Here is a 22,721-nt window from a genome sequence, read left to right as displayed (position 1 = left end):
TGAGATGACTGACACCACAAAGTGACAGATTTAACTGGAAAGAGAGAGAGTTAAGATAATCAGCATTATGAAGTTAGACTTTGAATTTTTATGCTCATTCTGATAAAAGGAGGACTAAACAAGATGAAATACATGCGGCGTCAAGAAAAAGTATGTTATCTACCATATTAACTTTATCTTCCTAGCTCAGACACTTGAGAACAAATTGTACCAAATTGGTGACAGTGGTGTAGAAAAAGTGGAATGGATTATAAGATGTGAGAAACATTTTCGTGTGTGTAGAATTTCAATTATATACCATTCTCTGAAAAGAAGTCAAGAAAAATAAGCTCTTAATGTCTGATCAGATGATTATATTCATGCAGTAATCACACTCTACCAAGAGGATTGACAGCAGCACTAGCTTATGCTTATTTTTTACTTCTATATATAGTTTTGAAAAGTACAAATTCCATTCTAAAAATGCATTTTTCAGTTTAACATTAGAGAAGTTTTATAAACATGCTATGTAATAATAACAACAAGAACTTCCATGGCATTTATTATGGGCCAGGCACTGTTCTAATCCCTGGCATGGATTCAGTTGTTTAACCTTCATAATGACCGTAGAAGATAGATGGTATCATTAGCCCCATTTTATAGACCACATACGATTTTTTGGTATCAGTATGGCAGAGTCAAACTCAGTTCACAGATCATATAAAAGGACAGATTAAGTTAGAAAATATTTTAACTAAAAACTCTGTTGGGGATTTCACATCTTTCCTCACTTCTTTCTTTGGTACCGGGATTTTGCTGCTAGGCTGGAGGCTTGGGTTAAAATTTGTTTGCTTGTAATAGGTTATGCTGCCACCAGGTGGTAAAGGGCTTCCGGATTACCACCTACTGATCTGAACTAGGGAGCCCTGGAGGCACAGTGGTTATGCATTTGGCCTCTAACCCAAAAGTCAGCAGTTTGAATCCACCAGCCAGTTCTCGGAAACCCTATGGGGCAGTTCTGCTGTGTCCTGTAGGGTTGCTATGAGTCTGAGTTGATTCAGGGTGTTTTGTTGTTGTTGTTGTTATGAACTGCTAGGTTTCCTGTGGTCCTATAAAGAGAATAACACACTTCCTTTTTTATGTAATTATGTTTTTACTTTTTTAAATAAAAATGGACCTCTGTGTTAAAAAAGCTACTTCCAGTTATTAGTTTTATATTTAGGTATATAAACTAAAATGAAAAAAGGCAATCTGTGTACAGTGTATCTTTCTCCATTCCTGTTGTAAATTGTTTCCTCTTCCTCTCCTGTTGTAAATCGTTGTTTAATCTAAACTTGGCTTTGTGGAGTTTTGAAAAGAAACTTCTGTAGCACTTAACCACATTGACTTCTTTGGGCCTCCGCTATCTTAACTGGAAAGTGAGAGAGTTAAGATGATCTCTACAATCTTTTTCTACTTCTAAAAAGCTTTTCGATGAGCATCTTGGGTAGATATCCTTTCATCTTTCACGATGTCAGGGAAGTTTTCTGCTGACAAATCTTCAACAGTTCTCTGTGTATTTTGTTATCTCTCCCTGTTCTGGAATTCCAGTCATACACAAGTTATTCTTCTTGATAGAGCCTCACATGATTCTTAGGGTTTCTTCATTTTTTACAATTGTTTTATCTGATTTTTCTTCAAATATATTGATGCCAGTTGCCTTATCCTCCATCTCCCCAGTTCTGCATTCCAGTTCCTCAGTTCTGCTCCTCTGACTTCCTATTGAGTTGTCTAGTTCTGTAATTTTATTGTTAATCTTTTGACTTTCTGAATGCTTTCTCTATGGATTCTTGCAGCTTATTAAATTTTTCTTGAGTAATGTTTTTAATTTTTTCAACTGCTTTATCTGTGTGTTCATTGGCTTTTTCTGTACATTGCCAGATTTCATTTCTGATGTCGTCCCTGATGTCTTGAAGCATTTGTATATTAGTTTTTTGTATTCTACATCTGGCAATTCCAGGAATATATCTTCATCTGGGAGCGATCTTGATTCTTTGAGGGTTTGTAGAAGCAATCGTGGTCTGCTTCATTATGTGATTTGATATCGACCGCTGTCTTCGAGCTATCTATAAGTTATTGTAATAATTTATTTTATGTTTGCTCACTGTGTCCTATCTTCTTGCTTTGTGTTTTGTTTCAGTGTACCCAGATAGGCTACTAGAGTGCGCTAACTTAATTATTGGAGCCTTTGAAGCACTAATGTCCTGTTACCAGATGGTTAGAGCTGTTCTCAGGTATATGAGCCTGTGAGTCCATTCACTAGTCTTGAATAGAATCAGCTCAGATGTCCTGATAGTCAGTCACCTAGTGTGTGGTGTAGGCTCTCACCTATGATCTTAGAGGAGTGGTGGTGGTGGTTGTATGCACTGGTTTCTGGTAGTGGCAGGGGTCACACTCTGAGGAGGGCAGGGTGCTGACAGTCTTCCCCCAAGTGCCAGTGAGGAAGGAGCATCTCTGTTCTCTAGAGCACTCTGGTGGGTGGGGTCTGCAGCTCTAACTTAGGCACCCAGTGCTTATACCTGTAAAGACTGGTAGGCACCACTATCCTCAGACCCCTTTAGTGGGTGGCTAGGTGGTGTGGATGGAGCCTCAGCCCTCAGGTCCCTGCTGTGGGTAGGTGAGGGCTCTGTTTATAGGTAGAGTGGTATCAGACCTCCAAAACCTGCCTCTCCACTGCTCAGCTGAAACAATTATAGTCAGACCTCTTAACAGATTTGTGTTTGCATTATAATAGCCACCTGGTTCCATGTAGGGCTGAAAGCCAAAGTCTGTGGATCTCTTATGCCTGGACTGGAGCTGCTTCTGCTCTGATTTTCCAGTTTAGGGGAGTTAGGAAAATATTATTCCCCTGATTGTTAATTTGCTGCTTTTCCCAGGCCAGGAGAATGGGTCAGAAAAAAGCAGGGCACTTCTATCTCAGGCCCAGGGAATTTGAATGTTAATGAAGTCAGCTGGGGCAGGGAGGAGAGGGATCAGATAGATAGAGAGTAAAAAAAAAAAAAAGAGTACCATGGTAAAATAGACAAAATCACAAAATCACTTGTGTTGAGAGTGCTATTTTATCTCGGATTCCAGAGGTGTCTGTAGTCTGTGTGCACTGGCTGGGTCCCCTCCGAGACTGCCCGAGGGGGTTAGGGCAGTGTCCCATGCTTGCCCTGTCTGAGGAAACCACCATCAGCCCCTAAGCATCTGCACCAAAGAACAGCACCACGGAATTGGAGCTGGCATGCTGCACAGGCTCGGCAACTAGTTGCTGCTTCCATACGGTCTCTCACTCCGCTGTCACTCAGGTCAATTCCTTAGTTCTGTGTTTGATGGTCACGGTTCGTAGATTGTCATATATGTAATCGATTCACTTGTTTTTTCGGGTCTTTGCTGCCAGAGGGTTCAGTGTAAACTTCTGCCTAGTCAGCCATCTTGGGCCCCCCAGTCCTAAAAAGCTTTTAAGTGATATACTTTATCCACAGTCAGAAATCCTTGAAGTGGCTTGTTTTTTCATCTGTAATGCTTTCTTTATTGAAAAATCTCTATCATCTATTTCTAATTCTTTAAAGGGAAGTTTTTTTTTGTCATCAGTCAATAACTATCATAAGATTTTAGAAGTAGTATGGCATGGTGATTAAGAGCAAGTATCCGGAAGCCATTCTGCATGGGTTTAAGTCCTAGCTCTGCCACGACTAGCTGTGCAACCTTAGGTAAATTACTTAACCTCTCTGTGTTTTAACTACCTCATCTGTAAAATGGGAATGATAATACTTATCTTGTTGTGAGGATTAAATGAAGAAATGTGAAGTATCTAGAAGAGTGCTAAGAAGCCCTAATGGCACGATAGTTAAGTGCTCAGCTGCTAACTGAAAGGTTGGCAGTTCGAACCCACCAGTAGCTCCACTGGAAAAAGACCTGGCGGTCTGCTCCCTTGAAGATTACAGCCTAGGAAACGCTATGGGGCAGTTCTCCTCTGTCCCATAGGTTGCCGTAGGGTCGCTATGAGTCGGAATTGACTCAATGGTACACAACAGCAACAACAGGATAGTGTTTGGACATAATATGGGCTCTTTTTTCTAGTACTTTAATCATAATTGTTATTATTACTAATTAACTTGATTGTGATTTTTGTACCATCACTAGTGTTCCAAGTAATAGATACGTATGTATGTGCATGTGTGTAGTTTTCAACTTAACACTAATTATTAGTATTGTATTTAGTTGTAAATACTAGCTTTACCTCTGTAAGGCATTTGACCCGGTTTCAAATACCTCTGTAAGGTATTTGAAACCGGGTGAAGAGATACAGAAATGTATGATTTCATTTTGGAAATAAATTGTATGAAGACATTTCTTTACAATTTGAAAACAATGACAGGTAGTAAGCCCTAATGGTGGAAATCTCGTTGTCTTCCCCATTAAAATCAGATTTTATAGAGAGAGGGCAGTGTTGTTTGTGTGGGTTAGAAAGGTCTCTCTGTTCATGATGTGCAGTACCTATATCATCTTAATAGCAAAATATGAATTCCAGATGGTCTGAATATAATACTAGGTTTTAAACTAGAGTCATTTGTTTTACATTTAATGTGGACTCTTGGGGTTTTACCCTACTTTTTCCCCTTATATAATCACAATTAAATATTTTAGCTCAGTTATAGCTCATCAGCCCTTAATGAAAGCTATTGAGACCCTTTGCTTCCTCAGGGTTTCCTGTTTCCATGCTGCCCTACCAGTGCTTTCTGACTGTTCGGGTTTTTATGGAGCCTTTGTATATTTATACTTTTTAATTTTTTCTTTCCTTCATAGGGTATTACGTATGATCATGTAGAACTCAATGTATATTTAAATGGAAAAAACATGCATTGCCCAGCATCAGGTATACGAGGAACAGTGTATCCAGTTGTTTATGGTAAGCTAAAATATTTCTGTATTATTAAATATATGTTAACTTTTGCTTGGCGTTTTTATTAACTTTCTAGCTGTCACTCAGAAGTCTGGGCAAATTGTTAATAAGAACCTTTTTTCTGTGGAGTGGACTTAGTAGGATATTAGGGTCCCACTTGGCAGGAGTGAGGATAGTTTCTTCTTTTTCATGTATTAAAAAACCAAAAAACAACTTGCTAAATACAGTGATTGTACTTAAATATGCAGTAACCATATTCTCATATTTATCATCTAGTCCTATATTCTAGAGAATTCCAAAAGCAAAACAGAATTTACAAAGATCTTTTTGCCAGTTATTAGGGAGGATTAGATAACCAGGAAATGAAATTGTAAAGAGTATTTTGGAATATGGATGAGAATTTTGTGTAGATTGAGATTAATTACCTTTATAAAATTACCTAAATGTTAAAGTTCTTCTGAGATAAATTATGACTTAGACTAGTTTCATATCAGCTGGTTTGCTTTTGTTGACCATGAGTGTGTAAGCACTGTAGTTTCTACACAAGCATGTCTTTCTGAGAGTTGAGTTATGTAACAAATGACTCTGTATCACTTAATTATTGTAATTTTTTATTATAGGAAATTTCAAACACGTACAGAAGTAATAGTGTAATGAGCCCTCTTGTACTCATTATCATCTTCATAGACAGGTTTCATCTGTCCCCCAGCACTCTTTCTGCTCTTCACCTTCCCTCCTTGGGTTATTTTGAAGCAAATGGCAGACATCATATTTTATCCATAAATAGTTTATATGCATCTCTAAAAGTTAAGGTCATTCTTTTTTAAAGCAACTGAAATGCCTTTTATCGTTTTATCCCACTTTATTTTATATGTTCTCAAATTTAAATCAGCAGGCATATGATTTTTCTGCCTATGGATTTAGTAGGTCTAAAAATGTTTTCTCACTAAAAAAATTTTGTGCATTACATTTTAGTTAAGGTTTTCATTAGTCTCCTTTTCTCCTAAAAACTGCTTTTCAGTGTATTTTTTACTTCTGTGTCTTTACAATGTAAAAATATATTTTGAAAGTAGGTTTAGGTTAGTTTTCTTGCATATTGAATAGACCTAAAAGTAATTCCTTTGCTTAAGTAAATGGAAAGTGTAGCTTTAGGGTTGAGATATTTTAGTCTGAGAATTGAAATAGGTATCAGTAGACTTTCTGAGTTATACAAGTGAATATAGCAAATATAGTTATTATTTTAAATTGCTTCTTTGGTTCAGAATTTTTAAAAATTTATTTTATTTTCATAGTTGTTAAGAATATACACAGTAGAACATATACCAGTTCAACAATTTGTACATGTACATTTTACTGACATTGATTACATTCAAGTTGTGCAACCATTCTTACCCTCATTTTCTGAATTGTTCTTCCTCAGTTAACATAAACTCACTGCCCCCTAAGTTTCCTATGTAATCTTTTGAGTTGCTATTGTCAGTGTGATCCCATATAGATAGATCTTCAGAGAGCACAAGGCTCAAGGTACACATTCTTTACTGATTAAGCTAAGCCAGGAGCCCTGATAGCACAGTGGTTAAGTACTTGGCTGCTAACTGAAAGGTTCACAGTTCAAATCCACCAGCTGCTCTGCAGGAGAAAGATGTGGCAGTCTGCTTGCATAAAGATTTATGGCCTTCGAAACCCTACAGGACAGTTCTACTCTGTCCTACAGGGTTGCTATGTGTCAGACTCTATTTGATGGCAGTGGGTTTGGTTTTCTGGTAAGCTAAATTATTGCTTGGTTTTAGGAAGACTTTAGGGGATATTTTTGGTTTAAGGTTTAAAGATTACTCAGGGCAATAGTTTTAGGGGCTCATACAGCCTCCACGACTCCAGAAAGGCTGGATTCAGTGAGAATTTGAAATTCTGTTTGATTTAGCGTTATTTTTAATGTAAAGTTTCATGTAATAAATTATATATAGTACAGTTATATTGCATAAACTGGAATCTATACATTAGCCAAATTAAAACCAAATATCTTAATAGCATGATACTATCAAAGATAAAAATAAAACTTAAAGCTTTAATTCCTTTACCCTTTGTCCTTCCTTCCGTTGCTAATCCTAGATCACTCTTGTCATTCATTTTGTCTGTTCTTGTACACAATCTGTTGAGAGAATAAAACTTCGTAACATTAAAGAAAAGTGTAGCTACAAAGATATGACCTTCCAGCTAAATATGAGCTCTCAGTATTTTTGGTTAGTTCTTTTCACTTCTCTAATTGGGCCTCAGAGTCCCTGGATAGTACAAATGGTTAATGCACTCAGCCTCTGACCTAAAGGTTAGAGGTTGGAGTCCACCCAGAGGGTCCTTAGAATAAAGGCCTGGAGGTCTACTTCCAAAAACCCTGTGGAGTACAGTTCTACTCTGACACACATGGGGTGGCCATGAGTCAGAATCTACTCAGAGTAACTAGTTTTTAATTGTGTCTCATTCTGCATTCCAGATCTTCACTGTGCTGCTTAAATTCCCCTTATTCTCTGCAGGTGACCTTGCCTTCCACTTTGTGAAGAAACAGGCTATCAGTAGTGACCTCCAGCTTTACTCCCTTGTCCTGGAGCTTTTCTGGATCAACTCCCATCTTTCCTTAGTTCTATTCTATCTCAGAGGAAGTAGTACCCTTCCTGTTCAAAACTAACATCTATAGTCTAGATTTAAAACTCCTCTGACTCTGGGACTTCACTTTGTCAGTTATTTCATCTATATCTCATGCCACCAACCTCTCTCTTCAATGTCTGTAAACATTCTGAGTATCTCTGAGCCCAAAAAACCCTCCCTTGAACTTGTGTCCCTATCTCTGTGCATACCCTACTCTACCAAAACCAAACCCATTGCTGTCGAGTCAATTAACTCATAGCAACCCTATAGGACAGAGTAGAACTGCCCCCTAGGATTTCCAGTGCTATAAATCTCTATGGAAGCACACTGCCACATCTTTCTCCCACAGAGCGGTAGGTGAGTTCAAACTGCCAACCTCTGAGTTAGCATCCTAGAGCTTAACCATTCTACTACCAGGGCTCCTTATCCTTCTGTATATTGCTACATTTTTTTTTTTATATAATTTTTATTGTGCTTTAAGTGAAAGTTTACAAATCAAGTCAGTCTCTCACATAAAAACTTATATACACCTTGCTACATACTCCCAATTACTCTCCCCGCTGATGAGACAGCCCGCTCTCTCCCTCCACTCTCTCTTTTCGTGTCTGTTTCGCCAGCTTCTAACCCCCCTACCCTCTCATCTACCCTCCAGGCAGGAAATGGCAACAGAGTCTCAAGTGTCCATCTGCTCCAAGAAGCTAGCTCCTCATCAGCATCCCTCTTCAACCCATTGTCCAGTCCAATCCATGTCTGAAGAGTTGGCTTTGGGAATGGTTCCTGTCCTGGGCTGAAGAGTTGGCTTTGGGAATGGTTCCTGTCCTGGGCCAACAGAAGGCCTGGGGGCCATGACCACCAGGGTCCTTCCAGTCTCAGTCAGACCGTTAAGTCTGGTCTTTTTATGAGAACTTGGGGTCTGCATCCCACTGTTCTCCTGCTCCCTCAGGGGTTCTCTGTTGTGTTTCCTGTCAGGGCAGTCATCGGTTGTAGCCGGGCACCATCTAGTTCTTCTAGTTTCAAGGTAATGTAGTTTCTGGTTCATGTGGCCCTTTCTGTCTCTTGGGCTTATAATTACCTTGTGTTCTTGGTGTTCTTTGTTCTCCTTTGATCCAGGTGGGTTGAGACCAATTGATGCCTCTTAGATGGCTGCTTGCTAGTGTTTAAGACCCCAGACATCACTCTCCAAAGTGCGATGCAGAATGTTTTCTTAATAGATTTTATTATGCCAGTTGGCTTAGATGTTCCCCGAAATCATGGTCCCCAAACCCCTGCCCCTGCTACACTGGCCTTGGAAGCATTCAGTTTATTCAGGACACTTTTTTGCTTTTGGTTTAGTCCAGTTGTGCTGACTTCCCCTGTATTGTGTGTTGTCTTTCCCTTCACCTAAAGTAGTTCTTATCTACCATCTAATTAGTGAATACCACCTCCCACCCTCCCTCCCTCTCTCCTCTCCTAACCACAAAAGAATGTTTTCTTCTCAGTTTCAACTGTTTCTCACGTTCTTATAATAGTGGTCTTATACAATATTTGTCCTTTTGCAACTGACTAATTTCACTCAGCATAATGCTTTCCAGGTTTCTCCATGTTATGAAATGTTTCACAGATTCGTCACTGTTCTTTATCGATGCATAGTATTCCATTGTGTGAATATACCATAATTTCTTTATCCATTCGTCCGTTGATGGACACCTTGGTTGCTTCCATCTTTTTGCTATTGTAAACAGTGCTTATTGCTACATTTCTTAATAGCATAGTCTCTACCCACTCTGTTTTATTGTTCATTCCTCAACCCAGTCTGGCTGCCATTACCACCACTTCACTGAAACCACCCTGGTTAAAGTCACTAGTCACTTCGTAAATGTCAAATCTAGTACTTATTTTTCTTTTTCATTTATTATGAAATATATACAGAAAAATGTATTAAACATATATATATACAGCTAAACAAATTGCTGTAAAATGTTATTACCACTTAGGTCAAGAAATAGAATATTTTCAGCAACTCAAACTGCAGCTCCCATCATAGCTCCATCCCTCTCTCATGAGATAATCACTGTCTTGACTTTGGTACCAATTGTTTACTTGCTTTGATTTATGAATTTTGTTTTTGTTTTTTTTTTTTTTTGGTCACCACAGTCAAAATAATGAACGTTGTCATTACCCAAAAGTTTCCTTGAGCTCCCTTGCAATCCTTCCTGCTCGGCTCTCCCCTGTCCACCCCCAGCTAGGCATCCACTGATCTGCTTTTTGTCATTACAGAATAGTTTGCATTTTTTAGAATATTAAGTAAAAAGAATTATGCAGTTTGTACTCTTTTTGTCTAGGTTCTTTTACTCAGCATAATTTGAGATTTGCCCATGTTGTAGCATGTATCAGTAATTCATGCCTTCTTATTGCTGAGTAGTGTTTCATTGTGTAGATATATCACAATTTGTTTATCCATTCACCTGTTGATAGATATTTGGGCTTCCAGTTTGGGGTTATTCCAGATAAGGCTGCTATGAACATTTGTGCATGGTTTTGTGAATATATACATTCATTTCTCTTGAGTGAATACCGAAGTGTAGAATGGCTGGATTATATAGTAGGTATATATTTTAAGTTTTTAAGAAACTGCCAAACTGTTTCCAAAGTGGTTGGACCATGACCGTTTTACATTTGCATCAGGAATGTATGAGGGTTCCAGTTCCTCCACATCCTCACCAGCACTTGGACTTATCTGCCATTCATATAACTTCTTTTTGGAGTTCCTGCGTGATGCAAATGGTTAATGTGCTTACCTGCTAACTGAAAGGTTGGAGGTTCAAGTCCACCCAGAGGCGCCTTCTAAAAAATCTACTACTAAAAAATCAGCCATTGAAAACCCCATGGAGTATGGTCTTACTCTGACACACATGGGGTTGCTGTGAATTGCAATCAGTTCCATGGCAACTGGTTTTATGTCTTTTTTGGTGAAGTGTCTGTTGAAATCTTTTGCCTATTTTTTTTTTTTAAGTCTGTTTTAATTTTTTTTTTTTTTAATGGTGCTTTAAGTGAAAGTTTACAACTCAAATGTTAGTTTCTCGGTTGAAAAATTTATACACATATTGTTATGTGACCCTAGTTGCCATCAGTATAATGTGACAGCACACTCCCCCTTTTTACCCCAGGTTTCCTGTGGTCCATTCAACCAGCTCCTATCCCTTTCTACCTTCTCATCCCACCTCCCGGCAGGTGCTGCCCGTTTAGTCTCATGTATCTCCTTGAACTAAGAAGCACATTCTTCACAAGTATTATTTTATGTTTATAGTCCAATTTAGTCTTTGTCTTAAGAATTGGCTTTGGGAATGGTTTTAGTTCTGGGTTAACAAAGTCTGAATACCACATCTTCTGGGGTTCCTCTAATATCATTTAGACCGTTAAGTCTGATCTTTTTGCAGGAATTTGAGTTCTGCACCCCACTTTTCTCCTGCTCTGTCAGGGTCTCTCTGTTGTGTTTCCTGTCAGGGCAGTTCATTGGTGGTAGCCGGGCACCATCTAGTTCTTCTGGTCTCAGGCTGATGGAGTCCCTGGTTTATGTGGCCATTTTGTCTCTTGGGCTAATATTTTCCTTGTGTCTTTGGTGTTTATTCTCCTTTGATCCAGGTGGGTTGAGGCCAATTGATGCATCTTAGATGGATGCTCGCAAGCTTTTAAGACCCCAGACACCACTCACCAAAGTGGGGTGCAGAATATTTTGTTAATAAACTTTATTATGCAAATTGACCTAGATGTCCCTGAAACCACGGTCCCCAGACCCCCACCCCTGCTCCTCTGTCCCTTGAAGTGTTTGGTTGTATTCAGGAAACTTCTTAGCTTTTGGTTTAGTCCAGTGGTGCTGATGTCACCTGTATTGTGTGTTATCCTTCCCTTCACCTGAGATAATTCTTGTCTACTATCTAGTTGGTGAATTTCCCTTTCCCTCCCTCCCCACTCTCATAACCATCAAAGAGTGTTTTCTTCTGTTTAAACCTTTTCTTGAGTTCTTATAATTGGTGTCTCATACAATATTTGTCCTTGTGCGACTGACTGATTTCACTCAGCATGATGCCTTCCAGATTCATCCATGTTGTGAGATGTTTCATGGATTCATCGCTGTTCTTTATTGTTGTGCAGTATTTCATTATGTGAATATACCATAATTTGTTTATCCATTCATCTGTTGATGGGCACCTGGGTTGTTTCTGTATTTTTGCTACTATGACCAGTGCTGCAGTGAACGTGGGTGTGCATGTATCTTTTCATGCGAGGGCTCTTATTTCTCTAGGATATATTCCAAAGAGTGGGATTGCTGGGTCATGTGGTACTTCTATTTCTAGCTCTTAAATGATGCACCAAATCGATTTCCAAAGTGGTTGTACCATTTGACATTCCCACCAGCAGTGTATAAGTATTCCAGTCTCTCCACAACCTCTCCAACATTTATTATTTTGTGTTTTTTGGATTAATGCTAGCCTCTTTGGGGTGAGGTGGTATCTCATTGTAGTTTTGATTTGCGTTTCTCTAATGGCTAATAATCATGCAGATTTTCCCATTTATCTGTTAGCTGCCTGAATGTCTTCTTTGGTGAAGTGCCTGTTCATAGCCTTTGCCCATTTTTTAATTGAGTTTTTGTCTTTTCGTTGTTGAGGTTTTGCTGCAGTATCTTATAAATTTTAGAGATTAGACCTTTATTGAATATGTCATAGCCAATATTTTTTTCTCAGTCTGTAAGTTGCCTTTTTACTCTTTTTTTAGTGAAGTCTTTTGATGAGCATAAGTGTTTGATTTTTAGGAGTTCCCAGTTAACACTTTCTCTTCTAGTGTCTGTATATTGTTAGTTATGTTTTATATTCTGTTTATGGCATATACTAGGGCTCGTAGTGTTGTCCCTATTTTTTCTTCCATGATCTTTATCGTTTTAGATTTTGTATTTAGGTCTTTGATGCATTTTGAGTTAGTTTTTGTACATGGTGTGAAATATGGGGTCTTGTTTCATTTTTTTTTTACAGATGGATATCCAGTTATGCCAGCACCATTTGTTAAAGAGACTGTCTTTTCCCCATTTAACAGACTTTGAGGCTTTGTCAAATATCAGCTGCATATGGGTAGATGAATTTTCGTCTAGATTCTCAATTCTGTTCCATTGGTCTATGCATGTCGTTGTACCAGTACCAGGCTGTTTTGACTACCGTGGCGGTATAATAGGTTCTAAAATCAGGTAGTGTGACGCCTCTCACTTTGTTCTTCTTCTTCAGTAATGCTTCACTTTATCCGGGGCCTCTTCCCTTTCCATATAAAACGTCGTTTGAATTTGGATGAAGATTGCGTTGTATCTGTAGATCTCTTTGAGTAGAATTGACATTTGCACAATGTTTAGTCTTCCTATCCATGAGCATGGTATGTTTTTCCACTTATGTAGGTCTCTTTTGGTTTCTTGCAATAGTGTCTTATAGTTTTCTTTGTATGGGTCTTTTATTTCTCTGGTTACATTTATTCCTAAGTATTTTATCCTTTTGGAAAGGGCTGTTGTAAATGGTATTGATTTGGTGATTTCCTCTTCAGCAGTCTCTTTGTTGGTATAGAGGAATCCAACAGATTTTTGTATGTTTCTTGTATCCTGATATTTTGCTGAACTCTTCTATTAATTCCAGTAGTTTTCTTGTGGATTTTTTAGGGTGTTCTGTGTATAATATCATATCATCTGCAAATACAGATACTTTTACTTCTTCCTTACCAATTTGGATGCCCTTTATTTCTTGTTGTAGCCAAATTGCTCTGGCTAGGACCTCTAGCACAATGTTGAGTAAGAGCAGTGATAAAGGGCATCCTTGTCTGGTTCCCGATCTCAAGCGGAATGCTTTCAGACTGTCTCCATTTAGGATGATGATGTTGGCTGTTGGCTTTGTATAAATGCCCTTTATTATGTTGAGGAATTTCCCTTCTATTCCTGTTTTGCTGAGAGTTTTTATCATGGATGGGTGTTGAACTTTGTCAAATGCCTTTTCTGCATCAATTGATAAGATCATGTATTTGTTGTCATTTGTTTTATTTATGTGATGGATTACATTGATTGTTTTTCTACATTAAACCATACCTGTATACCTGGTATGAATCCCACTTAGTCATGGTGAATTACTTTTTTGATATGTTGTTGAATTCTATTGGCTAGAATTTTGTCGAGGATTTTTGCATCTAAATTCATAAGGGATATAGGTCTGTAATTTATTTAGTTAGTTTGGCCAATGATTTATCGATTTTGTTGATCTTTTCAAAGAACCAGCTTTTGGTCTTACTAACTCTTTCAATTGTTTTTCTATTCTCTATTTCATTTATTTCTGCTTTAATTTTTATTGTTTCCTTTCTTCTGCTGCCTCAGCACTTGTTTTGTTGCTCTCTTTCTATTTATTCAAGTTGTAGGGTTTATGTTTTGATTTTGACCATTTCTTCTTTTTGGATTGTGCATTTTGTTGCTATAAATTGACCTCTGAGCAATGCTTTTGCTATATCCCAAAGGTTCTGGTAGGATGTGTTTTCATTCTTTTTTGATTCTGTGAATTTCTTTATTCCATCCTTGATTTCTTCTATAACCCAGAAGTTTTTGAGCAAAGTGTTGTTCAGTTTCCATGTATTCGATTCTTTTTCCCTTGCTTTTTCTGTTATGGATTTCTTTTTTTATGACCTTATAGTCAGAAAAGATGCTCTGTAATATTTCGATGTTTTAAATTCTGATAAGGCTTGCTTTGTGGCCTAATATGTGGTCTATTCCGGAGAATGCTCCGTATGCGTTGGAAAAGAAAGTATATTTGGCTGCTGGTGGGTGGAGTGTTCTGTATATGTCTGTGAAATGAAGTTTGTTGATTGTGGCATTTAGATCTTTCATGTCTTTAATGAGCTTCTTTCTGGATGTTCTGTCCTTCACCAAAAGTGGTGTGTTGAAGTCTACTGTTATTGTGGAGCTGTCTGTTTCTCTGTTGAGTGCTCTTAGAGTTTGTTTTATGTGTTTTGGAGCCCTGTCCTTGGGTGCATAAATATTTATTATGGTTATGTCCTCCTGATTTATTGACCCTTTCATCATCATATGGTGTCCTTCCTTATCCTTTGCGGTGGATTTTGCGTTAAGGTCTATTTTGTCAGAGATTAATATTGCCACTCCTGCTCCTTTTTGATTACTGTTTGCTTGATAGATTTTTTTCGATCCTTTGAGTTTTAGTTTGTTCGTGTCTTTGAGTTTAAGGTGTCTCTTGCAGGCAGCATATAGACGGATCGTGTTTTTTTAATCCATCCTGCCACTCTCTGTCTCTTTATTGGTGTGTTTAGTCCATTTACATTCAGCGTAATTATTGATAGATAGGAGTTTAGTGCCATCATTTTGATGTATTTTTTTTTGTGTGGTGTTGACAGTTTCTTTGTTCCACTTAATTTTCTTTATTTTCATTGTTGATTTTGTATTTGCTGAGTCTTTTTTTTCTTTTGATGTGTAGGATTTTTAGTTTCCTTTGTGGTTATCTTAATATTTACCTCTCTGTTTCTAAATTTAAACCAATCTTTTATTTCTTGATATTGCCTTGAGTTCCTATCCATATGAAAGCTGTATAACTACATTATTTAGTCCCTCTTTTTTGTTTTAATGTCATCTTTTACATATTGATTTTTCTGTGTCCCTATTTTCAGTGTTTTAGCTTTCATTTGTTTTTATGACTTCCTTATCTGGATTGATATCTCATTCTGTCTCCTGTGTTCAAGTCTAGGTTGTTACCTGATGTTATTGATGTTCTAACTGGGGCACTCCCTTTAGTATTTAATGTAATTTTAGTTCTGTTTTTACTATTTCCCTTAATTTCTGTTTATCTGGAAATGCCCTAAGTTCACTCACATACATGAGAGACAGTTTTGCTGGATATATAATTCTTGGTTGGCAGTTTTTTTCCTCCGAGGCTTTATATATGACATCCCTTTGCCTTCTTGCCTGTACGGTTTCTGCTGAGTAATGAGAGCTTAGTCTTATCGATTCTCCTTTGTAGATTACTTTTCATTTATCCTTAGCTACTTTTAAAATTCTCTCTCTCTTTTTTGGCAAATTTGATTATAATATGTCTTGTTAACTTTCTTTTGAGATCTACCCTATGTGGAGTTTAATGAGCTTCTTGGATAGATATCCTCTCATCTTTCACTGTATCAGGGAAGTTTCTGCCAACAAACCTTCAACAATTTCTCTGTATTCTTTGTGATTCCACCCCCCACCCCCAACCTGTTCTGGTATTCCAATCACTAGTAGGTTATTCCTCTTGATAGAGTCCCACATAATTCTTATGGTTTCTTCATTTTTTAAATTCTTTTATCTGATTTTTCCTCAAATAAATTGGTGTCAAGTGCTTTATCTTCAGTCTTAGTAATTCTGACTTCCAGTGCCTCAATTCTGCTCTTATAACTTTCTATTGAGTTGTCTAATTTTGAAATTTTATTGTTAATCTTTTGGATTTCTGTTTGCTATCTCTCTATGGATTCTTGAAGCCTGCTGAATTTGTCATTATGCCCTTGTATAACCTTTGTTAGTGTCTCTGTTGCTTTGTCTGTGCGTTCCTTGGCTTGGTCTGTGTTTTGCCTGATCTCCTTCCTGATCTCTTGAAGAGCTTTGTATATTAATCTTTTGAATTCTACTTCCGGTAATTCCAAGATCTTCTTTTCCTCCGGGAGGTTTATTGGTTCTTTGTTCTGGTTGCTTGCTGAAGCAATCATGATCTGCCTCTTTATGTGATTTGATATTGACTATTGTCTCAGAGCCATCAATTAGTTATTTATTTTATGTTTGCTTACTGTGTCCTGTGTTTTTGTTTTGATATCCCCGAATAGGCTGGTTGTGTGAGGTACTTTGATTATTGGCATCTTTGAAGCTGTCACGTCCTGTCACCAGGTGATTAGAGCTGTTACTACGTGTGTAAGCCCAGGAGTCCGTTTTCCTTTGTGGATTCAGCTCAGGTGTCCTGGTCATTGTTCACTGCATGTGTGGTGCAAGCTCTCACCTACAGTCCTAGACGGGCAGGGCTGTGTAGGAGTGATTCAGGTAGGCACAGGTATCTGGCTGCAGTGGGGGATTATGTGCTGAGCAAGGGAGGGAACTGATGGCTGCCCCTGAGTGCCTGAGTGGAAGGTGTATTCCTGTTCCCTAGAGTGTGTAGGTGGGTGGGTTTTGCAGCCAGACTTTGAGCACCCAGTGCTGTCGGCTGTAAGGACTGGGAGGCACCACTTATTCTTGGACCCCTGTCGTGGATGGCTAGGTGGAGTGGGTAGAGCCACCAGTCCTCAGGCTGCTGATGTGGGTAGGTGAGGACCCTGCTTAATGGGCAGGCAGTGTCAAATACCACTCCCCCTTAGCTGTTGCAGTTGAAAATAGGCTTCAGATATATATCCTGTTGTACTGTGCTAATGAGGCCTGTGCTATTGAAATAGGCCCACAGAGGTCTGGGCAGGGGTGAAAGGCATTCAAAGTCCATGGACTCTTTATGTCTGTGCCTAGGCAAAGGGCTGTGCCCACCCTGAGTTCCCAGCTTAGGGGAGCTGGAAGATTAGTTTTTTCCTGTTTGTTAATTTGTTTCCTCTCCAAAGCTGGGAGAATGGCTCAGGGTGTGCGATGGGTCCCACTTCTGCCCCAGGGGACCAGCAATCACTTAAGCTGGACCAGGACTGGAGTAGAGCGGGGAGGGGGCAGGTAGATGGGAGAGAGGTACTTCCTAGAGGGGGGAAAGGGATTTTTTGGTCTTCCGCAGTAGATTAGATGCTTCCATTTAACTTTAGCACATCAAGCGTTGCTTTCCTCTGGTTTTGCAGGCTTGCACAGACTCTGCGCCACTCTGTTTCTCCCAGTGTGGAAAACACATCCCAAGCACTACTGCTTGCCTCAGTCCACGCGCACTGGCAGATCCAGCCTGCAGGATGCCAGCCAGGTCGGGTCTGGCAAATCCTCCCTGCTTCTGAACTGCCTGTCCCTTCCCCTGCCGCTCAGTCCAATTCCTCAACTTTGACTTCGATGTTCAGGGCTCCTAGATTGTCATATATAATCGATTCACTTGTTTTTTTGGGTGTTTGTTGTAAGAGGGACCACAGGAAGCATCTGACTACTCTGCCATCTTGGCTCTGCCACTGCATCTGTCCTTTGATTTTTAATAAATTTGTGTCTTTGTGTCTAAGATATGTCTCTTATAGACAGCGTGTTGATAAGTTTTTTTTTTTTTTTTTACCCCTTTCTTCCACACTGTTCCTCTTTATGGGCACATTTAGAATATTAACATTCAGTATGATTATCAGTAAGTTTATTGCTGTCATATTGTGCTTATTTTGGGGTGCTGATGTTTTCTTTGTTCTTCTTACTCTCCTGGGCTGAGTTCCTTTGTTTTGTGGATGTTCTCTCTCATTATTGTAGATTTTGGGTTTACTGAATCTTTAAGTTTTTCTTCTTTTTTCTTCTGATGAGTAGGTTTGTTAACTTTTGTTCTGATTACCTTGAAATTTACCCTTATCTTCCTAAGTTTAAAACAGTCTTTATTACTTGACATCACCTTGACTTCCTCTCCATTTGAAATTTCTATACCCACACCATTTATTCCCCCTTTTATTGTTTTGACGTTGTCATCATTTACAGATTGATGTCTCTCTTTCTCTGGTTTAAGTCTTTTAGCTTTGTTTTTTTATTCAGAGTTCTTGATCTAGGTTGGTGTCTGGCTGATTCTGCCCTGTGTCTTAGGCTTCAGCTATTGTTCGATGTTTTTAGTTCTTTGATAGAGGACACCCTTTAATATTTCTTGTATGTTTGGTCTGCTTTTTGAGAGTTCCCTTAATTTCTGTTTCCCTGGAAATGCCCTAATTTGCCGTCGTATTTGAGAGAGTTTTGCAGGATATATAATTTCTTGATGGGCAGTTTTTTTCTTTCAAGGTTTTATATATTGTCGTTCTACTGCCTTCTTGGTTGTATAGTGTCTGCCCCAGTACTCAGAGCTTAGTCATCGTTTCCCCTTTTTAAGTGACTTTTCATTTTTCTCAAACTGCTTTTAGGATTCTTTTTTTGTCTTTGATTTTGGCAAGTGTGATTATGATGTGTCTTGGTGACTTTCTTTTTGGTTCTATCCTATATGGGTGTCTTAGTCATCTAGTTTCATAAGGTTTTCAGTGGCTAGTTGTTTTCAGAAGTAGACTGCTGGGTCCTTCTTCCTAGTCTGTCTTAGTCTGGAAGCTCAACGGAAACCTGTCCTCCATGGGTGGCTCTGCTGGTATCTGAATACCAGTGGCACAGCTTCCAGCGTCACAGCAACACGCAAGTCCCCACAGTATGACAAACTGACAGACACATGGGGAAGAGCTCAATATCATCAGTCAGAACAAGGCGAGGGGCCGACTGTGGAACAGACCATCAACTGCTCATATGCAAGTTCAAGCTGAAACTTAAGAAAATTATAGCAAGTCCTTCAGAGCCAAAATATGGCCTTGAGTATATCCCACCTGAATTTAGAGACCATCTCAAAAGTAGATTTGATGTTTTGGACACTAATGACTGAAGACCAGACTAGTTGTGGAATGACATCAAGGACATCATACATGAAGAAAGCAAGAGGTCATTGAAAAGACAGGAAAGAAAGAAAAGATCAAAATGGATATCAGAGGAGACTCTGAAACTTACTTTCGAACGTCAAGCAGGTAAAGCAAAAGGAAGAAATGATGAAGTAAAAGAACTGAACAGAAGATTTCAAAGGGCGACTTGAGAAGACAAAGTAAAGTATTATAATCACACGTACAAAGAGCTGGAGATAGAAAACCAAAAGGGAAGAACACACTTGGCATTTCTCAAGCTGAAAGAACTGAAGAAAGAATTCAAGCCTTGAGTTGCGATAATGAAGGATTCCATGGGGAAAATATTAAACGACACAGGAAGCATCAAAAGAAGATGGAAGGAATACACAGAGTCATTATACCAAAAAGAATTAGTCAACATTCAACCATTTCAAGAGGTAGCATATGGTCAGGAACCAACAGTACCTAAGGAAGAAGTCCAGGTTGCACTGAAGGCATTGGCTAAAAACAAGGCTCCAGGAATTAACGGAATGTCAATTGAGATGTTTCAACAAACTGATGCAGCGCTGCAAGTGCTCACTCGTCTGTGCCAACAAATATGGAAGACAGCTTCCTGGCCAGTTGACTGGAGAGATCCATATTTATGCCTACTCCCAAGAAAGATGATCCAACCAAATGTGGATATTATCGAACAATATCATTAATATCACACACAAGTAAAATTTTACTGAAGATCATTCAAAAGCAGCTGCAGGAGTATATCGACAGGGAACTGCCAGAATTTCAGGCCAGATTCAGAAGAGGATGTGGAACTAGGGATATCATTGCTGATGTCAGGTGGATCCTGGCTGAAAGCAGAGAATACCAGAAGAATGTTTACCTGTGTTTTACTGACTATGCAAAGGCATTCAGCTGTGTGGATCATAACAAACTACGGATAACACTGCAAAGAATGGGAATTCCAGAACACTTAATTGTGCTCATGAGGCACCTTTACATAGATCAAGAGGCAGTTGTTTGGACAGAACAAGGGGATAGTGGTTGGTTTAAAGTAAGGAAAGATGTGTGTCAGGGTTGTATTTTTTCACCATACCTATTCTGTATGCTGAACAAATAATATGAGAAGCTGGACTCTATGAAGAAGAACGGGGCATCAGGATTGGAGGAAGACTCATTAACAACCTGCATTATGCAGATGACACAACCTTGCTTGCTGAAAGTGAAGAGGACTTGAAGCACTTACTAATGAAGATCAAAGACCACAGCCTTCAGTACAGACTGCACCTCAACATAAAGAAAACAAAATTCCTCACAACTGGACCACTGAGCAACATCATGATAAACGGAGAAAAGATTGAAGTTGTCAAGGATTTCATTTTACTTGGATCCACAATCAACAGCCATGGAAGCAGCAGTCAAGAAATCAAAAGACGCGTTGCATTGGACAAATCTGCTGCAAAGGACCTCTTCGAAGTGTTGAAGAGCAAAGATGTCACCCTGAAGACTAAGGTGCGCCTGACCCAAGCCATGGCATTTTCAATGGCATCATATGCATGTGAAAGCTGGACAATGAATAAGGAAGATCAAAGAAGAGTTGATGGCTTTAAATTGTGGTGTTGGCCAAAAGAACGAACAAAATCTGTCTTGGAAGAAGTGCGGCCAGAACACTCCTTAGAGGCAAGGATGGCGAGACTGCATCTTACATCCTTTGGACATGTTGTCAGGAGGGATCAGTCCCTGGAGAAGGACATCATGCTTGGCAGAGTACAGGGTCAACGGAAAAGAGGAAGACCCTCAACGAGGTGGATTGACACAGTGGCTGTAACAATGAGCTCCAGCATAACAACGATTGTAAGGATGGCGCAGGATCGGGTAGTGTTTTGTTCTGTTGTGCATAGGGTCTCTCTGAGTTGGAACTGACTCGACGGCAGCTAACATGAACAACACCATGATATTTGGGAAGTTTTCTCCCAGCAAATCTTCAACAGTTTTCTCTGTGTTTTCCAGTTTTCCCCCCTGTTCTGGAACTCCTGTCAGAACACACAAATTTTTACTCTTGATTGTGTCTACATAATTCTTAGGTTTTCTTCATTCTTTTCTGTGGTTTTTTTTTGCAATGAAATGGTGCCTGTGGAGTTTTCTTCTATCTTGGTGATTCTGTATTCCATTGTTTCAAATTTGCTCCTAAAACTTTCTACTGAGTTATCCATTTCTGAAATTTTGTTGTTTATCTTTTGGATTTTCAGTTGCTGTTTTTGTGTAATTTCTAATTGTTTATTTTAACATTATGTTCTTGTTATATATATATATATTTTTTTTTATAATTTTTTTTTTTATAATAACTTTTATTAAGCTTCAAGTGAACGTTTACAAATCCAATCAGTCTGTCACATATAAGTTTACATACATCTCACTCCCTACTCCCACTTACTCTCCCCGTCTTGAGTCAGCCCTTTCAGTCTCTCCTTTATTGACAATTTTGCCGGCTTCGCTCTCTCTCTATCCTCCCATCCCCCCTCCAGGCAAGAGTTGCCAACACAATCTCAAGTGTCCACCTGATATAATTAGCTCACTCTTCATCAGCATCTCTCTCCCACCCGCTGACCAGTCCCTTTCATTTCTGATGAGTTGTCTTCGGGGATGGTTCCTGTCCTGTGTCAACTGAAGGTCTGGGGAGCATGGCCGCCGGGATTCCTCCAGTCTCAGTCAGACCATTAAGTTTGGTCATCTTATGAGAATTTGGGGTCTGCATCCCACTGATCTCCTGCTCCCTCAGGGGTCCTCTGCTGTGCTCCCTGTCGGGGCAGTCATCGATTGTGGCCGGGCACCAACTAGTTCTTCTGGTCTCAGGATGATGTAGGTCTCTGGTTCATGTGGCCCTTTCTGTCTCTTGGGCTCTTAGTTGTCATGTGGGCTTGGTGTTCTTCATTTTCCTTTGCTCCAGGTGGGTTGAGACCAATTGCTGCATCTTAGATGGCTGCTTGTTAGCATTTAAGACCCCAGACGCCACATTTCATAGTGGGATGCAGAATGATTTCATAATAGAATTATTTTGCCAATTGACTTAGAAGTCCCCGCAAACCATGTTCCCCAGACCCCCGCGCTTGCTCCGCTGACCTTTGAAGCATTCATTTTATCCCGGAAACTTCTTTGCTTTTGGTCCAGTCCAATTGAGCTGACCTTCCATGTATTGAGTGTTGTCTTTCCCTTCACCTAAAGCAGTTCTTATCTACTGATTAATCAATAAAAAACCCTCTCCCACCCTCCCTCCCTCCCCCCCTCGTAACCACAAAAGTATGTGTTCTTCTCAGGTTTACTATTTCTCAAGATCTTATAATAGTGGTCTTATACAATATTTGTCCTTTTGCCTCTGACTCATTTCGCTCAGCATAATGCCTTCCAGGTTCCTCCATGTTATGAAATGTTTCAGAGATTCGTCACTGTTCTTTATCGATGCGTAGTATTCCATTGTGTGAATATACCACAATTTATTTACCCATTCATCCGTTGATGGACACCTTGGTTGCTTCCAACTTTTTGCTATTGTAAACAGTGCTGCAATAAACATGGGTGTGCATATATCTGTTTGTATGAAGGCTCTTGTATCTCTAGGGTATAT

At 39.3% G+C, this 22,721-nt stretch overlaps 1 protein-coding gene across 2 annotated transcripts in view; it reads left to right on the top strand.

The window, feature by feature from the left end:
• Positions 1-22,721, top strand: part of SPRYD7 (SPRY domain containing 7) — a 72,168-nt gene that overhangs the window by 18,268 nt on the left and 31,179 nt on the right. Inside the window, exons 4-5 of one of the 2 annotated variants that reach the window (XM_064270163.1) lie at positions 4,810-4,912; positions 8,199-8,814. In XM_064270163.1, coding sequence (XP_064126233.1) covers positions 4,810-4,912; positions 8,199-8,248 — 153 coding nt within the window. In that variant the 3' untranslated portion in view covers positions 8,249-8,814. Of the gene's footprint in view, positions 1-4,809; positions 4,913-8,198; positions 8,815-22,721 lie in introns of those variants that run through there. The other variant, XM_003412625.4, reaches the window with a different exon arrangement.

Source organism: Loxodonta africana, chromosome 17, assembly GCF_030014295.1.
Source record: "Loxodonta africana isolate mLoxAfr1 chromosome 17, mLoxAfr1.hap2, whole genome shotgun sequence".
In the NCBI taxonomy this organism is placed as follows: Eukaryota; Metazoa; Chordata; class Mammalia; order Proboscidea; family Elephantidae; genus Loxodonta; species Loxodonta africana.
Note: the sequence above shows the minus strand (reverse complement) of the source record. Positions and strands in the feature narration are given on the sequence as shown.